This window comes from Mustela lutreola, chromosome 11 (assembly GCF_030435805.1).
Source record: "Mustela lutreola isolate mMusLut2 chromosome 11, mMusLut2.pri, whole genome shotgun sequence".
Lineage (NCBI taxonomy): Eukaryota > Metazoa > Chordata > Mammalia > Carnivora > Mustelidae > Mustela > Mustela lutreola.
Window position 1 is genome coordinate 38,825,337 of NC_081300.1, and position 21,684 is coordinate 38,847,020.

The 21,684-nt window shown below is 33.4% G+C and overlaps 1 protein-coding gene across 2 annotated transcripts in view; it reads left to right on the forward strand.

The window, feature by feature from the left end:
* The window catches only part of CCDC178 (coiled-coil domain containing 178), a 442,908-nt gene that overhangs the window by 146,737 nt on the left and 274,487 nt on the right, over positions 1-21,684 (forward strand). For both annotated transcript variants that reach the window (XM_059140259.1, XM_059140258.1), the window contains 3 exons: positions 3,847-4,030; positions 19,651-19,713; positions 21,200-21,361. In XM_059140259.1, coding sequence (XP_058996242.1) covers positions 3,847-4,030; positions 19,651-19,713; positions 21,200-21,361 — 409 coding nt within the window. The remainder of the gene's footprint in view (positions 1-3,846; positions 4,031-19,650; positions 19,714-21,199; positions 21,362-21,684) is intronic.

Here is a 21,684-nt window from a genome sequence, read left to right on the forward strand (position 1 = left end):
GCTCTTCCACATTTAGTGGTTGTCATTATTTCTCTCTACTTTAATAGTATATGAACATTGCATAATATTGCTCATCTCAGAAAAAAATAAAACAAGATAAAATAGAGCCCTGCTTCCCAGCCCTTCTGTTCTTTAGAGCAAATCCTAAGTGCACATTCCTGTTTCCATGAACTCACATTCTGTTTTCTATTCAATCCATTCAAACAAGATTTGTCTCAAAGTATCATATTCTAGATCCAAAGTCATTCTTATTCATTTAAAAGTACTTTCATGTTTTATTTAGTTTTTAAATTAAAGTTTACATCATTTGGTTTTTACCTACCAAATTACATAAATTCCTTATGTATTTTGGATTTTAATGTCTTATCACATTTGTGGTTATCACATAAATGGTTTGAAATAGATTTTCTCTCAATAGTTACGTTGACTTTTCAAATTATTGAGGGTTGTTTTTTTTTTTTTTCAAATTATTGTTGTTGTTTTCAAATTATTGAGGTTTTGTTTCTTTTGTTTGTTGAACAGAAGCTTTTTAATTTGACATAGTCCCACTTGATGTTTTACTTTGTTTACTGTGCTTTTGGTGTCATATGTAAAAAGAAAATTTAACAAAAAATTGCTAAGACCAGTGTCAAGGAGAGTCTTCCCTATGTTTCCTCTGGGAGTTTTATAGTTTTAGTTCTTGCATTTAAGTCCTTAATCTATTTCAATTTAATTTTTATAAGTGCCATAAGATAAGGGTTCAGCCAATTTCATTCCTTTTTTTTTTTTTTTTTAATTTGACAAACAGAGTTCACAAGTAGGCAGAGAGGCACGCAGAGAGAGAGGAAGGGAAGCAGACTCCCCGCTGAGCAGAGAGCCTGATGCGGGCCTCTATCCCAGGACCCTGAGATCATGACCTGAGCCAAAGGCAGAGGCTTTAACCCACTGAGCCACCCAGGCGCCCCAATTTCATTCTTTTGAGTGTGGCTGTTCAGTTTTCCCAGCACCACTTATTGAAGAAATGATTCTTCCCCCATTGTGTGTTGCTGGCTTCCTTGTCAAAAGTTTTTTTCTGGGCTCTTCATTCAGTTTTATTGGTATATGTGTTTGTTTTTTATGCTAGTATCATACTGCTTTGATTACTGTAGCCTTATAATATTGTTTGAAATAAGGAAGTGTGATACCTCTTGCTTTGTCCTTCTTTTTCCAGATTGCTTTGGCTATTCAGAGTCTTTTGTAGCTTTGAGAGTCATTGAATCTCTAGATTGCTTTGGGTAGTGTAGACATTTTAACATTATTAAATATTCCAGTCCATAAGCACAGGTTATCTTTCCATGTCTTTGTCTTCCTCAGTTTCTTTCATCAGTGTCTTATGGACGGTGTCAGTGTATAGATCTTTCATATCCTTAAATTTTATCCAACATAGTTTATTATTTTTGACACTATTGTAAATGTGATTGTTTCATTTTTTCAGATAATTCATTGTTAGTATATAAAAATGCAACAGTTTTTTGTATTCTGCAGCTTTACTGAATTTACATATTCTAACAGTTTTTTGGTGGAGTTTTTTAGGGTTCTTTCTATATAAGATTATGTCATTTGCAAACAGAAAATTTTAACTATTCGTTTCTAATTTGTATTACATTTTATTTCTTTTTTTTGCTTAAATGCTCTAAAACTTTTTCAGTACCATATTGAAAAGATAATGTAAGTGTGGGCACCTTTGGCTTGTTCCTGATCTTCGAGGAAAAACCTTCAGCTTTTTATACTGACCATGATATTAATTGTGGGCTTGTCCTATGTGACCTTTATTATGTTGAAATACATTCCCTTTATATACAGTATTTTGAGAGCTTTTATCATAAATGGATGTTGAATTTTGTCAAATGATTTTCTGCTTCTATTGACATAATCATGTTTTTATCCTTAATTCCACTTAAGTGAGGTATCACATTAACTGATTTGCATATTTTAACCATTGTAGCATCCCAGAGATAAAACCCACTTGGTTATTATATATGATCCTATTAAATTGTTGTTGAATTCAGATTTCTAAAATTTTGCTGAAGATTTTTGATTCTATATTGATCAAGGATATTGGCCTATAGTTTTCTTTTATTGTAATCTCTTTGTCTGGCTTTGTCTATGTTTGTTGGCTTCATAAATTGAGTTCAGAAGCGTTCCCTCTTCTTAAATTTTTTAGAGGAGTTTGAGAACAAGGGGCATTGATTCTTCTTTAAATGTTTGGTAGAATTTACCAGTAAAGCCATAAGGTTGGGTCTTTTTTTAATTAGGAATTTTTGATTACTGGTTCAGTTTTCTTATTCATTGGTGATCCGTTCTGATTGTCTATTTTTTTCATGGTTATCTTGGTAGATTATGTGTTTTTAAGAACGCATTTCTTCTGAGGTATCCAATTGTTAGCACATACATAATTTTTCATAATAGTAGTTTCTCTGATCATTTGTATTTCTATGTTATTAGTTGTAATGTAGCCCTTTAATTTCTGATTTTATTTATTTGAGTTTTCTTTCTCTTTTTAATGTAGTTAAAGGTTTGTCAGTTTTTATGTATTTTTTTAAAAACCCATTTTTTTGTTGGTGATCTTTTCTATTAGCTTTTAGTTTATTGCACTTGTCTTTGCTGTGGTTGTTGTCAACTTTTCTTCTAACTTTGGGCTTAGTTTGTTCTTACTTTTCTAGTTCTTTGAGATGTAAAGTTAGGTGGTTTGAGATATGTCTTTTTCTTTAATGTAGGCACTTACTATTTTCAATTTCCCTTTTAGAACTGCTTCTCATATGTTGTGTTTCGATTTTTTTTTTAATTTTTTCTTTACCCATTGGTTGAGTTGTTGGTTTCTGGGTCTTTCCTTCCCAATGCTGTAGTGCCTTCTAAAAACCTATAGCCTTTATCAGTAAGTTGGTTCTTTAACAAATAAGTACAACTGATCTAAAACCCCTCCAGTGATGCAGTGAACCTTGCCCAGGCAACACATACCTTCAGCTAGTTTCTTGCTGATTCTCCTCCACTTTTACTTTGCTTTACTTTTACTTTTCTATTCTGTAGAGATGTTTACCTTATTTGTGAACGTAGCTATGTCTTCTTTGTATTTTCTTCTTATCTTGTATGCCTCAATGGTATGTTTCTTGAAAAAGGTGGTATCCAGTCTAATGTCATACTTTTTCCCTCTATTAACTCTTTCTCCTTCGCTACTGGTTTTCTTTTTGTTTTTTCTTTGTTTGTTTGTTTTTTAAAGATTTTATTTATTCACTTGAGAGAGAATGCATGAATGGCAGGGAGGAGCAGAGGGAGAAGGAGAAGCAGACTTCCCGCTGAGCAGGGGAGCCCAATCAATGTAGGGCTTGATCCCAGGACCCTGAGCTCATGACCTTAGCCAAACACAGATGCTTAATGGAACCACCCAGGTGACCCTAATTTTCTTTTTGAAAGTTTTGTTTTAGTTACTAGTTTTCTTTTGTTAAGTTTTGTTTCTCCTTTTCATGGACTGCATTTTTCTCATATTTGATTATTCTTAATAGCAGTGTTTTATGGGATTAAAGGGATGGATTGTTATAGAAGGAATGAATTCTCTGAAAGCTGAGCATTTGAGATCCCCAGGCCTTTCTTATTGAGATCCTTCTGAGGTTGAGCACAGCTTGACAAGAGTAGCCAACAGGAAAAGTAGGAAAATAAGTATAATTTTGGGTCATATTCTTTGTACTCAAGTTTTAGTTAAGTATCTGATTATTTTATATTTTTGGCACCATAAAACATGCTCTTCTTCCTTTTTTACCATTATTAAGCATATTTGCCTCAATATATATTCTCATGGAATAATCATATTGTTGTTTTTTTTTTTTTTTACAGTATAAAGAAAAAAGCAGAATTTGAGTCTGAAATCCAATCTTTGATGAAACTAAGGTCCAAAAATGAAGACTTTCTTAAACAACTATACAGGGAAGCTTATCAGCTTGGTGCTGTTTTCCACCTAACCAAATTTAAAACAGAGGAATTAGAAGAGAAAATAGCAGAAGTGAGAAGAAAATTCAAGGTTTGTATCTCTGTGTTCTACTTAGTTGTAAAAAAAAAAAAAGGGGGGTAATTAACCAGTTTTATTGATTTGTTGATGATAGTTTGATTTTAATTTAAGCTATAATAGCTTTTTAAAATAATTACTCCTTCTAATAAATCTGAATAAAATAATTTCTCTTTAGACGCCCAGCACGAATGGAAGAGGAATGGGGCTCCATGTAGCTAATCAACACTTAACATCTGCTTTTTGCTATTACTGACCCTAAACTACCTCGGTCACCAGAAGAGTGGTGCTTGGCTTAAACTCATCCTGTATATCTAATGTGTAGTTGCTGGGAAGTGCCCTTGCACCTTACTGATATAAGGAAAGGGATTACCTACATCAGGCCTGCAAGTTACTGGATTCCTGAGCACCAAGCAGTGCTTAGTAGACCTCAGTGTTTCTACAGAAACTACTGGTCGTAGGCCTCAAATCTATTTCTAAGTGAGAAATGTTACGAATAGCCACCCCTGCCATTTGGTATAGACGCTAACAAAGTCAGCTCCCATTTTGCCCCACATAAGGGAGCACCTTAACAGGCTACTTCTGTCCATCACACATCATACTCACACTGCTCCCATCCTTGGCATTTACTTATTGAATACTTGTTATCTACAATTATTTATAAAATACGGGATCTGTGTTCTGTGTTCAAACCTTGCAATAGCATTTCATTCAATGAAGACTTTCTCTTATGCTTTCTAAATTTAGGAGGCTTAGATTGTCTTCCAATAAATGTGTCTATACCTGAGAGACTAGGAATTTGTTCCCATACTGAATCCAGCTGTTCGATGGACTTGGTGTATTGTACCTCTGTTCCTTCCCATGGATTACTCAGTGGGTTTTTTATGCCACATATGTTCCAAAATTAGTATGAAAGAAACTATTATAGTAAAAATTAACCTCAAGGTTATTTTAAAAATATAAAGCATATGATTTAGCATATATAATAACATTGTAAATGTTATTTATAATTTTCTTTAATTTTTCATTAGTCTGTGTTTCTCTATGGCCAATAATTAATTTTTTTCCATTGTGGATATCACTAAAGACATCAACCACTAATTTGGCCACTTAACAATGTTTCTTAATTTTGTCAATTGACAGGAAAGCTTTGTTCACATATTTATCTCATAGCTGTCACAACCTGCCTTCAATTCTTCAGCTATATGACTTCACTAGCCTGAGGCACTCTTCTATTAAGAAGGATATTATATTGAATTGTTTATTCTTTTCTAAGTTTTCCTGATGCCATAAAATACAATTTATAGGTTGATTGCAAATTTGACGTGACTCTACTATTCTTGCTTTACCAACCTAAGACAAAGTGTAAGTGTCACCTGGTTTTATTCAAGAAAAACTGAAGAAATTGTTAATCAGGTTCTTTCTCTATCCTTTGGTAGCTAAGATAGAGAAAGAAGCAACAGAAAGAAATTGTGCATTTTAGGAAACAATTCCCCATTGCTAAACACCTCCACTAATGTCTGAGCTGAATATATAAGGCATTATTTTTCTCTGATGTATACATGTATATCTGTGTCAGAGTCATAATGAATTAAAAATAAATTTCTAGATAGTCCCTAGATAATTCAGGTTTGGAGTAATTCAGGTTTGCCATTTTGCCTTTGTAATGACCCCACTGTCTTCCATTGACTAAGTAATAAAAATCTATATAATTTTCTGAGTCTTGGTATCGTGTTATTCTTGCAGGCAACTTTGTATATTTGTTGATTCTGCCCTTAATTCATGTCTTCTAGAAATTATAGCATTACCACATCTGAGCTAGCCTTGAGAAATAAGCTTTTGAAACCTTAGAAGTAGAACTTTTGAGTTACATTTCCCCTAATTAATGTACCTATACAATGCTCAGTAAGATTTGGGCAGTCTTAGACTAGCGGCAACCCCGAACAATCAAGATATTTAACAGTTTCTGGAACTTTCCAGCTATTACAGATGACTTGTCCATTTTTTCATACCTTCAATCCCAATAACTGACCTATTCAGAAAAGACACAGTTAGCCAAGTCCCAGGATAAAACTATCCACAGGGATCAGAGGTAAATTGGTAAAAGTGTAATACCTATTCAGTTATGTTATTGATGGAATGAACAGAAAATCATTCAGCGTTGTCTGAAGAACGTGATATTGTAACAAGAAAAATCTTCAAAGCTTTTTATCAGATATTAAGTACTTCTCAACATTTAAATAGAAGGCTTTTGTGGAAGCTGCAGGAATTTGGGGAGTTTTGGTGGAAAAGAAGAACATCAGGCTACTCTGGTTTTAGGTTAAAATCACAGTACTAGAATGAATTGGAAACTTAGTATAAAAGAAGAAAGAAGTTGAAAGGAAGACCGTTTTCTGCAAGGTTACTATAGGCTACTCTTCATACATGTTAATTCAGTGTTCATAATACTGTAAAGGTGTTATTAGTATGTTCATTTTGGGATGAAATGATTTGCCCAAAGTAGCATAGTGTTTAAGCAGCTGTGTAGAATTCAGGGACAAGTTTTTCTGATGCTGAAGTTGGTATAAACTAGTCAGTCAGACACTAAGGAGGTATGTATGCCAATCAAAAAAGATTCATTCAGGCTCAAAATTTCAAAATAACCATATTAGGATCACCTTTTAGACTTTATTTTTTTAAGGAATTATTATGATCCCCACAAAACTGAAAGAAAATAGAGAGACTCCCCATATACCCCTGACCTATGCATAGCCTCCGCCATTGTCAACATCCCCCATCAGAGTGGGACATTTTTTACCAGGGGTGAACCTACATTGGATAACCATAATTACCTACAATCTATAGTTTATATCATAGTTCACTATTGGTGCTGTTGTGTACATGCCTAGATTTTCAACAAATATATAATAATTGTATCCATCATAGTAGTATCATATGGAGTATTTTCACTGCCCTAAAAATCACTGGTGTCCTACCTGTTCATCCCTTCTCCCACTGATGGCAACCACTAGTATGTTACTGTCTCCATAGTTTTGCCTTTTCCAAAATATCATATAATTGAAATCATGCAGTATGTAGCCTTGTCAGAATAGATTCTTTTACTAATATGCATTCAAGATTCCTTCATGTCTCTTCATGGCTTGATAGCTCATTTCTTTTTAGCACTGAATAGTATGCTATATCTGGATTGCCATAGTTTATTTATACATTCACCTACTGAAGAACATCTTCGTTTCTTTCAAGTTTTGGCAGTTATAAATAAAGCTACTGTAAGTATCCATGTACAGGTTTTTATGTGGACATACATTTTCATCTCCTTTGGGTATGAATGAAGGAACATGATTGCTGGATCTTATAATTAGTATATGTTTAGTTTTGTAAGAAACTGCCAAAATGTCTTACAATGTTACTGTACCATTTTGCATTCCTACCAGCAATGCGTGAGAGTTCCTTCATTCCAAATCCTTGCTAATAGTTGATGTTGTCAGTGATTAGGATTTTGGCCATTGTTTTTTGTTGTTGTTGTTGTTGTTTTGTTTTGTTTTGTTTTTTTAAGATTTATTTATTTATTCGACAGACAGAAATCACAAGCAGGCAGAGAGGCAGGCAGAGAGAGAGGAGGAAGCAGGCTCCCTGCTGAGCAGAGAGCCCAGTGCAATGTGGGGCTCGATCCCAGGACCCTGGGATCATGACCTCAGCTGAAGGCAGAGGCCTTAACCCACTGAGCCACCCAGGCACCCCGGATTTTGGCCATTGTAATAGCCATGTAGTGGTATTTCATGGTTGTTTTAATTTACATTTCCCTGATGACAGATGATGTATAGCATCTTTTCATATGCTTGTTTGCCATTCTGTATCTTATTTGGTGAGTTGTAACTTAAGTTCTTTGCACCCCCCCTTTTGAAAGTACTCTCTACACCCAACATGGGACTTGAAATTACGGCCCTAAAATCAAGAGTCCCATGACTGACTGAGCCATCTGGGTGCCTCAACATCTTTGACCCCTTTTTTAACATATTGTTTTCTTGCTGTTAAGTTTTCAGAGTACCTTGTACATTTTGAATAACAGATCTTTATCAGATTTGTCTTTTGCAAGTATTTATTCCCAGTTTGTGGTTTGTCTTTCATTCTCTTGACTGTGGCTTTCATTGAGCTAAAGATTTTAATTTTAGTGAACCCAGCTTATCGATTATTACTATTGTTTTTTTCACAGATCATACCTTTGGTGGTGTATCTAAAAAGTTATTGCTGCGTCCAAGATCATCTAGGTATTCTTTTGTTATCTTCTAGGAGTTTTACGTTTTTGTAATGTACCTTTAGGTTTAATGGATCAATTTTGAGTTAACATTTGTGAAAGGTATAAAGTGCATCTGGCTTCCTTTCTTTTTGCATATGGATGTCCAGTTTTTCTGACATCATTTATTGGAAATATTGTCTTTGCTTCATTGTGTTGCCTTTGCTTTCTTGTCAAAGACAAACTGATCATATTTCTGTGGGTCTATTTGTGGACTCTTTTTTGTTCCAGTGATCTATTTGTCTGTTCTTTTATCAGTGCTGCCCTGTCCTGAATAATGTAGCACTATAGTATGTTTTCATGTTGACTGTGTTTATGCCTCTTCCTTTTTTCTTTGTCAATATTGTGTTAGCTATTCTGGGCATTTTGCTTCTCCTTATAAATTTTAGAATCACTTTGTCAATATCCACAAAATAACTTGCTAGGATATTGGTAGTGATTGAATTGAATCTATAGATTGTGTTAGGATAAACTGACTTCTTGACAATATTGAGTCTTCTTATGTGTTAACATAGAATATTTCCACATTTATCTACTTCTTAAAATTTCATTCATCAGAGTTTTAGAGTTTTGCTTATATAGATCTTATGCATATACAACTAGATTTAATTATTTCTTTCTGGGGGAACTGATATAAATAATCATTGTGTTTTTAATTTATAATTTTACTTGTTCATTGCTAGCATATAGAAAAAAGGAGAAGATTGTTTATTCACAGTATGTCCTGCAACTGTACATAACAGCTTATTATTTTCAGGAGTATTTTTGTTAAATCTTTTAAATTTTTAAATATACAATTATGTCATCTGTGAAAAGCAGATTTATTTCTTCCAAATCTGTATATTTTTTACTTACTTTTTAAAATCAATGTATTTTTAAAGCTCTCTAGTACAATATTGAAAAGGAATGTTGAGATGAATCATCCTTGCCTATAACTGATCCTAGTAGGAAAGTTTTAGTTTCTCACCATAAACTTTTTTTTTAGCTATAGATGTTTTGTAAATATCCCATCTCCCCCAACACACACATTTTAGCTTATTGAAGCTATTATAGTGATTCTGATCTCACAAAATGAGTTAAGAAGCATCCCTCTGCTTTTGTCCTCTAAAAGAGATTGTAGAGATTTAGTATTATTTCTTCCTTAAATGTTTGATAGAATTTACTGGTGTACCCATGTGGGCCCAGTGCTTTCTGTTTTGGATGGTAATTAATTGTTAATTTCATTTCTTTAATAGAAGCATATTTAGATATGCTCTTGTATGAGTTTTGACCGGTTATGCCTTTTAAATAATTGTTCCATTTCATCAAGCTTATCTAATTTTTCAAAATAGAGTTTTTCATAGTATTCCTTTACTGTTTTTTTCAATATCCAAGGGATCTGTAGTGATCAGTGCTTTCATTTCTGATATCAGTAATTTGTGTCCTCTCTTTTTTCTTAGTTTATCTGGCTTTAGACTAATCAATTTTATTGATCTTTTCAAGGAATCACATTTTGGTTTCATTGATTTTTTTCCTATGATTTTCTGTTTCCAATTTTATTGAGTTCTACTTTTAATTATTCTTTTCTTTTGCTTAGTTTTAATTTAATTTTCTCTTCTTTTTAGAGTATTTTAAGGTTGAAATATAGATTATTGGTGTCAAGTCTGTCTTCTTTTGTAGTATATGCATTCAGTGCTGTAAATTTCTCCTTATGCACTGTTTTTGCTATATCCTACAAATTTTGATAAATTGTGTTTTTGTTTTTATGTAGTTCAAAATATTTATAAATTTTTCTTGAGATGTATTCCTTAGCCATATGTGTTTTAGAGATACATTGTTTGGTCTATATATTTTGGGATTTTCCAATGACCTTTCTGTTACTGATTTCTCGTTTAATTCCATTGTGGCCTAAAAGCAAACATTGTATGATTTCTAGTTTTTAAACCTTGTTTAGGTGTTTAGGGATTACTGTTTTTTTTTTTTTAAATTTTTTTTTATTTTTTATAAACATATATTTTTATCCCCAGGGGTACAGGTCTGTGAATCACCAGGTTTACACACTTCACAGCACTCACCAAAGCACATACCCTCCCCAAAGTCCATAATCCCACCCCCTTCTCCCAACCTCCCTCCCCCCAGCAACCCTGTTTGTTTTGTGAGATTTAAGAGTCACTTATGGTTTGTCTCCCTCCCAATTCCATCTTGTTTCATTGATTCTTCTTCTACCCACTTAAGCCCCCATGTTGCATCACCACTTTCTCATATCAGGGAGATCATATGATAGTTGTCTTTCTCCGCTTGACTTATTTCGCTAAGCATGATACGCTCTAGTTCCATCCATGTTGTCGCAAATGGCAAGATTTCATTTCAAACGTAGTGATCCAAAGGGGCACGTGCACCCGAATGTTTATAGCAGCAATGTCCACAATAGCCAAACTATGGAAAGAACCTACATGTCCATCAACAGATGAATGGATCAAGAAGATGTGGTATATATACACAATGGAATACTATGCATCCATCAAAAGAAATGAAATCTTGCCATTAGGGATTACTTTTAATGCTAGAAAAAGACAATGTGTTATGTCCTTATAATGTTCTAAACCTATAATATTCACCAGTAAGAGCTTAAGTTTGTGATCTCATGAATGAGTGTAACAATATGTATATTGTACCTCTGTGTGATAATACTCTATATAAAACATTGAATTTGGAGCCTGACAAATATTCAAAGTATTGGGGATGAATAGTGTGAAGAATACTTCACAGAATGGGAATACCTTCACTCTTTAGGATAAAACAGTATTTAATAACCAACTCACATATTTACCTCCTCTAGACCATAGGAATCTGGTCTAGGACTTTATAGTTTAAACAGTTATATGATTTTGCTTGAGTTCTTTTTCAAATATTTATAACAACCCTTAACTCTTCTTTAGAGAAAAATCTTGGGCTTCCCTCAAATATATTTTGGGGGGATATTAAATATATTAAATATATATTAAATATATTAATGTCTGAGACAATGTCTGATTATACAGGACCTTCATCTGAGAAAAGTAAAAATCAAAAGTTTCTAAAAAACTTTCTTAGACATCGTAAATTTTACCACGTCAGGCCTTCTTAGAGAATGTCCTGTTCAATTAGCAATAAAATAGCTTTAGTAAGTCAAAATGTGATTTGTGTACTATACAGCTTCTATCATGATTTTGATTAAGACTGGTGATATTTTAAAACACTGAGAAAATGGGCATTCTAATAATTTATTTATTTTGATTCTTAAAGATTTATGCTTATTAGTCAAATTAAACCATATTACTCTTGACCCATGTAGCTTTTATTGAATTATAAGTTAATATTGCACCCTTGACTTTTAACAAAGGTTGATAAAAGTAATGGTCAAAATTGATTATTGTGGGGCGCCTGGGTGGCTCAGTGGGTTAAAGCCTCTGCCTTCAGCTCAGGTCCTGATCCCAGGGTCCTGGGATCGAGCCCCATGTCAGGCTCTCTGCTCACCAGAGAGCCTGCTTCCCTTCCTCTCTCTCTGCCTGCCTCTCTGCCTGCTTGTGATCTCTGTCTGCCAAATAAATAAATAAATAAATAATCTTAAAAAAAAAAAATTAACCACTTCCCATGACATTATAAAAAAAATTGGTTATTGCTACTTGTTTTTTTAAATTAATGAAAGATGTCATATTGTTCAAGATGGTCAAAAACCTATGCACTTAATTTAGGTTAGATTTCAGAATTAAGAAAAAAATGTTCTTGATAAAACTATATTCCTTCTCTCCTTAATAATTGGCAGTCTCTAATGTTTCATGTTTACTCCTGGTTTAAGCAGCTCAGAAACTCAGAATCATATATGCTGTAGATTGCAAACACAATCATTCCTCTTTATCCCTTTCTGTGTTCCATATTAACAGATTAGACCATGTACTCTTTTACTTTTGTTTCAGTGTTTTTAATTTACTAAGATTATTCCCTACTCCATTCAGAGATAAAATACTTTGCCAAAGTTAGGTCAGAGGAAGCCGTTACTATTATATTGGGAGCATTCACATTAATGGTAAATGTTTGCTGGGGAAAAGAGTTAAGGTAAAGACAAAACAGAAATAGTGTGAAGGTATATTGGCATTTAAGTCCTTAAAATGGCAGTTGTGTATTCCCTTAATCAAGCTTCAGAAGAGTTCATTTTCTTAACATATATGTGAGGGAGTAAATATACTTAAAAATGTGATAAAAATAAAGCATTGGGCAGTCAGAATTCTTGATGGTGTAAAGCACTTGAGGACAAAATAAAACTTTATTTGCCTTGCTGGAAACATAACTTCCTTCCCAATTCTCCTGGATTAGAGTTTTGTTGTCAGACAAAAAAAAAAGGAGGGTAAATTGGCTTTAGTGTTTTCATTTAAATCTCTGAATTTTGATTCTACTTTTTCTCACCCTTTTCTAAGTGTAATGTGATTTTGTTGAAAGGGGATGGATTTTGGAGTCAGATGTTTTCTTAATTTGAATCCTGGTTCTGCTAATCATTTATTCAAGGAATATTAAGAATATTCACCAGTAAGAGCTTATGTTTGTGATCTCATAAATGAGTGTAACAATATGTGTATTGTACCTCTGTGTGATAATACTCTATATAAAACACTGAATTTGGAGCCTGACAAATATTCGGAAGTATTGGGGATGAACAGCGTGAAGAATACTGCACAGAATGGGAATACCTTCACTCTTCAGGATAAAACAGTATTTAATAACCAACTCACATATTTACCTCTGGAATCTGTCTCCTGATAAATATGTAGATTCTAAACAATGAAAGTAATACTAGCTATTTGTTGACTGCTTAATGTGGATGTTGCCCCCAGGCAAACTATTTTATATGTTTTGTCTTCTTCTACTCCTGGAATAATTTTGTGGAAAAGAAGTGTTATCCCAATTTTACATATTTGAAAACTAATACTTGATAATTTTTTATTGATATAGCACCCATGATAACCTGTACTCCGTGTAAATTGGTAGAAACTTTCTGGAAAGTATTTTATCAATATATGTAAAAACCTTTTATCTATTTTCAAAAACTTTCATTATTAAAATATCAAAACACACACACACACACACAGTAGTCAATATTATATCTGTTTCAGGTACATGACATGATTCAACAATTCTAAACATTAACAGTTCTGACCACTATAAGTGTAATTATCATCTGTTACCATACGATGTCATTACAATATTATTAACTACATTCCCTATGCTATACTTTTTGTCTCTATGACTTATTTATTTCACAACTGGAAATTTGTGTCTCTGTATCCCTTTCATCTATTTCTTGCATCCACCCATGCTTCTCCTCCTCTGACAGCTACCAGTTTGTTCCCTGTATTTAAAAATTTGTTTCTCTTTGCTTGTTTTAAATTCCACATATAAGTAAAATCATGCGGTATTTGTCTTTCTCTGTCTGACTTATTTCACTTAGCATGATGTTTTCTTTTTTTTTTTTAAGATTTTATTTATTTATTTGACAGAGAGAGATCACAGTAGGAGAGAGGAAGGGAAGAGATCACAGAGAGAGAGGGGGAAGCAGGCCCCCTGCTGAGCAGAGAGCCCGATGTGGGACTCGATCCCAGGACCCTGAGATCATGACCTAAGCCGAAGGCAGCGGCTTAACCCACTGAGCCACCCAGGCGCCCCAGCATGATGTTTTCTAAGTCCATCCATGTTGGTACAAATGGCAAGATTTCATCATTTTTTATGGCTGAGTTATATCCTGTTGCATATATGTATATCATATCTTCTTTATCCATTCACCTGTTGAAGGACACTGAGATTGCTTCTGTATCTTGGCTATTGTGATTAATGCTGCAGTGAACATAGGGGTACATGTATATTTTTGAGTTAGTGTTTTTGTTTTCTTGGGATAAATGCTTGATAGTAGAATTAGTGGATTGTATGGTATGTATATTTTTAATTTATTGGGGAACCTCCATACTCTTTTCCATAGTGGTTGCACCAATTTATATTCTCACTGACAGCATATGAGGCTTCCCTTTTCTCCATATTCTTGTCAACACTTGTTATTTCTTGTCTTTTTGATTTTAGCCATTCTGCCTGGTGGAAAGTCATATCTCATGGTTTTGACTTTCACTGATGATATTGAGTATCTTTTCATGTGTCTGTTGGCCATTTGTATGTCTTCTTTGGAAACATGTCTATTTAGGTTTTCTGCCCATTGTTTAATATTATTTGGTTTTTTGGTATTTAATTGTAGAATTCTTTTATATACTTTGGATGTTACCCCTTATTGGATATAACATTGGAAAATATCTTTTCCAGGCATTCAATAGACATCCTTTCATTTTGATGATTTGTTTCCTTTGCTGTGAAAAAAGTTTCTTATTTTGGTGTAGTCCCAATTGTTTATTTTTGCCTTTGTTTCTTTTGCTTGAGGAGACATATTCATAAATATGTTGCTCAGGCTGTTGTATAAAAGATCACTACCTGTATTTTCTTTTAGGAATTTTATTGTTTCAGGTCTCACATTTAAGATCTTTAATCCATATTATTTTTGTTTTTGACATAAGATAGTGGTTCAGTTTCACTCTTTTGAATGTAGTTGTCCAGTTTTTGTCAACATCATTTATTGAAGAGACTGCCTTTTCCTTATTACATATTTTTGCCTCCTTTGCCACAGGTTAATTGACCATATAACCATTGGGTTTATTTCTGCACTCTTTATTCTGTTCCACTGATCTATGTTTTTGTACCAGTTCTAAATTGTTTTGATTACTTTAGCTTTATAGTATATTTTGAAATCTGGAATTATGGTACCTCCAGCTTTGTTCTTTCTCAAGATTGCTTTGGTTACTAAGCTCTTTTATGATTCCATACAAATTTTGGGATTATTTGTTCTAGTTCTGTGAAAAATACTGTTGGTATTTTGATAGGGATTGCATTGAATCTGTAGATTAGTATTTTGTGTAGTATAGATATTTTAACAACATTTATTTTTCCAATTCATGAGCATGGTGTATCATTTCATTTGTGTTGTCTTCACTTTCTTTCACCAGTGTCATACAGTTTTTAGAGTATAGGTCTTTTGCTTTCTTGGTTAAATTTATTCCTGATATTTTATTATTTTTGATACAATTTTAAATGAGATTGTTTTCTTAATTTTGTCTTCTGCTACTTTATTATTAATCTATAGAAATTAACAGATTTCTATGTATCAATTTGTATGCTGCAACTCTACTGTCTTCATTTATTAGTTCTAATAATTTTTAGTAGAGTCTTTAGGGTTTTCTATATATAGTATTATGTCATCGCTAAATAGTGACAGATTTACTTTTTCTTTAACCAATTTGGATACTTTTGATTGTTTTTTCTTGTCTGATTGCTGCAGCTGGGACTTTCAGTACTATGTTAAATAAAAGTGGTGATTGAGGACATGCTTGCCTTGTTCTTGATATAAAGGAAAAGCTTTCAACATTTCACCACTGAATATGATATGAGCTATTGGTTTGTTATGTATGGCCTTTATTATGTTGGAATATGTTCTCTCTAAACTTACTTTGTTGAGAGTTTTAAATCATGAACGCTGTTGGATTTTGTCAGATGTTTTTTCTGCATCTGTTGAGGTCATCATATGGTTTTTATCCTTCATTTTGTGTTAGTGACATGTCATGTTGACTGATTTGTGGATATTAAACCAGTGCATATGGAGTACTTCATATACATTTGTAATCTATAGTTAATTAACATCATTTCTAAAAATAAGACTTAAATAAAATCACCAGATAACAAAGATGAATAGACTACTAAGATACATGTTAGGTGTGTTTATAACAGTTACATAATAACAATAGGAAAATATGCTCCAGGAGGACAAGAACTGTTTTGTACACTGCTGCATCTCTATACCTAGAACAGTGCTTAAAACAAAGTAGGTACTCAATAAATGTTTATGGAAAGCATGAATACATAGTTAACACATACTGGGAAAACTAAATACACAAAATTTCCAGTAATACAATAGTTGTTAAAATATGTGAGTACAAGGATAAATTGAAAATTCACTCAGTTTTTAATTTTTAAAAATGGAATTTTTTTAGTGGCTGAGAAAGGTTTTACTAGGCTGACTCTCTACCAAAGATAACAACTTTAATGCCTGGACCTAAAAAGAAATACAACAAAAAGTCACAATGCGTATCTCTGGGTTTGTGGATTCAGGTTATTTTAATTTTACTCTTTGTAATTTAAAAATGTTTCTAAAGATGGTGGGGTTATGGACATGGGGTGGGGGGCAGCGCAGTGTGTGCTGTAGTGAGTGCTGTGAAGTGTACCAGCTCCAACTTGTTTTGATTACTGTAGTACCCCTGGGGCTAAAAATACACTATGTATTTATTTAAAAATTTTAAAAATTAAAAAAATGTTTCTAAAGAAAAAAAATCACATATTTTCATAGAAAAAGAAAGATAAAATAGTACCCTTATGTTTATTTTTAAAGAATCAGTTTTGGTTATTGGACTTTCTTAGCATCCTGGCCACTAAACAGTACTTTAACAATGTAGAGCAGGAGCTGCTCTGCCCAACTCAGTTCTTTGCAGAAATACTAAATTTTTCTTTATGGTCATAACTCTTAATTTTAAAGTCTATTTATTTCTGTCCCTGGTCTTAGACCTTTTTAATAATTTGAGTTCTCCAACTTTTGTCTTAGGTCCCCTCCATCACTGGAAAGCAGACTGATGCTACTTTCTTGATTCTGAGCTTATATCAATTTTTATTTAGTATTAACACCTCTTTTCTCTTTAAAATTGTGTTTCTGGACACATAGCATCCTTATATTGCTCTTCAGTTCTTGGACCTAGAATAGGCGTCTCTCCAGTAGAATAGCTCTTTGCTGCCACCTTCTGGTTTTTGGCTGCTAAAGCCAGGCAGCAGGTCAAAGGTGACTGTTTCTGTGTGGGCTGTTCCTAGCATCTGAGAATGCTCCCCCTTTTCTTTGGTTTCTTTCAAGCTCTTCACTGTGCTCTTTTGATATATTTTATTCTCCAAAACCAGAATTAACGAGTTGTTACAGAGACTTTATGTCTCCGAAGCCAAAACTTTATACTATCTTTTAGCAGAGAAAGCTTTTTGATCTCCTCTCTAGAGAATATCAGAATATCAGAATATCTAGAATAGTAGAGGGGGCAGCCACAGCCTTTATGGATGAAGACTTTATGGATGAAGAAAGTACCCAAAGAAGAGATAAGCATGGAAGAGGCTGCCTTCCCCCAAAGCAGAGTAAGGTCTAACAGGAGAGAGTGTGGCTGTGTCTCAGAGGATGACCACAAGCAGCCACTTGCCAGATGCCTGAGAATTTGATGGAGGTTAAATGGAGTTTGAAGGGAGTTTCTGGGTAGAGAACTTGGCTGGAGGGTAAGCACCATTAGTCTTCTACATACCAGCTGGCAGCAATTCTGTGGAAAGAAGAAAATAACTGGAATCAGAACAAGGATGTGAAGCGCCTTACTGCAGCTTTGTAAGCCCCTCCACTGCCCTCTATTGACAAAGCCTAGCTTAACTCCAGCTGGCAAAAGAAAACTACATATACAGCTCCAGCATCTCAAATTAGAGTTAAGAGTGGATATAGAACTAAGAGGCAATAATTAGATGACTGGCACAAAGATGTAGTTCACATGCAAATTTCTCTAGTTTGGTTGATTTCTGTATGTAACTTAGCACCACACATTCCATTTATCTCATAACTTTTGAGTCTGCTTTCCTCTTCAACAAATTTGTTGAGATCCTAGACCTGTTACTTTGGAGCTCTTACTATGGATTTATTTTTTGTTCATTGTTAGATTCAGGTTAAACACTTTCAGCTGGAATATTACGTAGTTACAATATTGTGTCAGTGAAACATCACAAAGCACATGGTATAAGTTTGTCTCATTATTCTTGATAGTAAGTTTGAGCATTTGGTTAAAGTTATGACCAACAGATGTATTCATTTTCCTGTTGTAATTAATAAGTACTCAATTGAGCAAAATTTTAAGAACACATCATTGCTTTGTTTCCAAATAAAGAGAATATACTTCAATTTAGCATCTATTGGTAATTCTTGGCTGAATCCATTATTGTAATAGTTGTGAAATGGCAATTGTTTTGGGCTTTCATTCCCTTTACAATGAACTGGCAATGAGAACTGAGAAGTCTAGCTCAAGCTGGGTTGCAGACCATGTTCATAAATGTGGCCCATTTTGATTCAGTTCTGTGATTCAGGCACTTACCTCTGCATTTCCTACCACTTCACCTGTTTCACCTGTCTCAGGAAAACATCCTTGTAGGCCTGGTTTCACTCTCCATCCTTAATATGCTGTTTATAAATAAAAATATGTGTGATTATGGTATTTTAATGGATCTTGAGTTTCTCATTATATAAAGAGATTTTTTAAGAAACACAATTTTGAGTTTGAAAGAAACTTAAACTTTTACAGTTTAACTATCCAACCTTGGGATCAAAAGCAGTTTGTTGTTAATGCATTTATTCAACAAATTATTTATTTAGAAAATGTTTTTACAACTACTATATAACTCTGTCACTCTCCCGCCTCTCTTCTTGAACATTTTCAATAATAGTTCAGCTGGTATTGTACTTAGAAGACCACACGCTGTCTCTTGTGTTAAGTCTACAGTATTATGTATCCATTTAATCCTGTTACTGATTTTAGCAGCTACGTGGTACATGTTGCATAATTAAAAGGCAGTATTTCTGATTGTGAGGTAATGTCAAGCATAACTATGGAGAGTTCAAATCTATCCACATATTTTTGAACCCTAACTTCGAAGGAATGATTTTTTTTTTTTTAAGAAAAAAATTTATTCTAGCCAAATGGAGAACCGGATAACATTTTACAAACTTCAGACGTAAATTATGTCTATTGTGTTTTCAAATTTAATGTGTGCCTCCAGAAAGTTAAATTAAAAACAAACTGATTGTTATTTAAAAAGGAATTGAAGACTGGTTAGTTTTCCCTTTTTGGTTACCTTGATATTTTAGTTCAGGGTTATAAAGTACAAACTGAACTGAACTGAAATTCGTATTCTTTTTCTTGGGATTGTATCACTTACTAACTTTGCTTCAAATAACATCAGAAGCTTTGTTTGGCTTGTTGATTGGTTTTTGTTTTTTTGTAATACTACATTTTTTTTTTTCTCTGTAATTTTTTTTTTTTGTAATACTACATTTTAATGAATATTTTACTCTTTATTATAATATAAATAAGATGTATCTTGTTTTAGCAATTGTCTGTAATAAGGTTTTCTGATATTCTACAAATAAAACCTCCTTTTTTAAAATTTTGGTAATTTGTAGGGTAGAGAAGAATTCCTGAAAAAACTCACACGAGGTGAAATAGCTAATGGAATGATGATTCAGGTAATCCTAATTTAGTTTCAATATTTTATTCTTCCTTTAATTTGCATTTTACTTAGCATTTTAAATTTGCCTGTAATGAGGCATCTTTTCACTACTTGGTTTGCAAGCCAGCAGTTTTCTCTCCTTAGCTGATGACAGTTGCCCTCTGTGTACGACTAGCAGTGTCTGATCATGCGTAAAGAAACTGACCTCCCATACACATATCTCATTTTGTGGCTTAATGGGAATTTCTGCCAGTCTAGTAAAAGGGCAGTGAGATCTTATTCCTAAGTGTCTCTTTAGTTTGCTTTGTGATGATGTTATGTTTTCTTTACTTTTAGTGCCTTTCAATGGAATTTATTTAACACTGAAAGAAAAATATGCTACAATATTTCTTTTTTTTTTTTTTTAACACTTTTATTTATTTATTTGGCAGAGAGAGACACCGCAAGAGAGGGAACACAAGCAGGGGGAGTGGGAGAGGGAGAAGCAAGCTTCCCGCTGAGCAGGGAGCTAGATATGAGGCTCCATCCCAGAACCCTGGGATCATGACCTGAGCCAAAGACAGACGGTGAACACCTGAGACACCCAGGCGCCCCTGCTACGATATTTCCATATACAAATTTTGAAATTAAATTATTATATCTAGCAAAATCAATTTTAATTTTTTTTAAATCTCTATCACTTGCATATGCTTTGGAATCAGGGTTGGGTGTTTTGATGCTTGGCATGTTTCTAGAATGCCTCCCTTTTGGAAATAAATAAATATTTAAAATTATGAAAATAAAATCAAGAGGCAAAACAGTCAAAAACAGTGTTATTTTATATACTTCTTTGAGATTATCTGGACCTCTGGCCTTCTTCCATATAAACACTAATTGTGATTTCTTCTGTTAGGAAATTCAGTATTTTCAAACATATAAAAGCAGTGTTTTTCTATTTCTATATGCTGGAAATGCCAAATTTTCTGATTTATTTTTCTATGAATATATATGATCAGTAATTCTGTAATCTTCTAACCCTCTCTGCTTCATATTTGTCATTAACTTCTTGTTCATTGGTTTTATTGGACCTTAGATGACAGGAATTACATAGATTTCAATATTTGATGTTACTGTGCTTCTTAACCTTCTTATCCTCCCATACTTACTTAAGAATGTTTGACTTTTTATTGTCTATATTAAAATTTTCTCTCATTTTTTTCTAATAATAATTGTGTATCATATAAATATGCTATATTCATACCTATTGCTTTTTATGGTGGCATATATATTTTTTTAATTTTTAAATAGCAACAAAAACTACTGCCTGGCTCAGGATTGAGACTCAATAAACATTTATTTTTTTTAAGTTTTTAATTCCAGTTAGTTAACTCATAGTGAAATATTAGTTTCATGTGTACCATATAGGGATTCAGCAATTCTGTACAAATGTACTTTATAAATGTACTCCTCAGTCCCCATGTTTAGGTAATTAATAACTGAATGAATTATTTAAAATCTGGCAGAAAAAACTGTATTCCATCCAAGAAGAACAGATACTTGAGAGGCGGGATCTTTTGGAAAATAAAGCAATGTGTACCCTAGCACTGGCAAAACTTGGGACACCTCTACTTCAACTAGAAGCAGATGCTATAAGAATCAGAACTATCCACAAAGAACATTCTGATGTAAGCATTTATAATTAATCCAGAAGCTAATTTCCAGGAACATTTAAGTCAACAAACCATGTATGTGATTTTACATTAGTACTTGGAATATTATGATTTCACATAGAAAGACATAAAAGCATGAACAAAATATGTATTTTACGACCATACAACTAATCTATAGTGGAACTACATAGCAAGACTATGAATGCTATTACCGGGAACCCCATACTCTATATTAGCGTGTACTTAGGCAAACAGTTTTCAAATAAAATGAGTAGTGATTTATTTGGTGTGATTGCCCACTATGTTAAATTTAATTCAAAGTCTTTACTGCTTGTTAA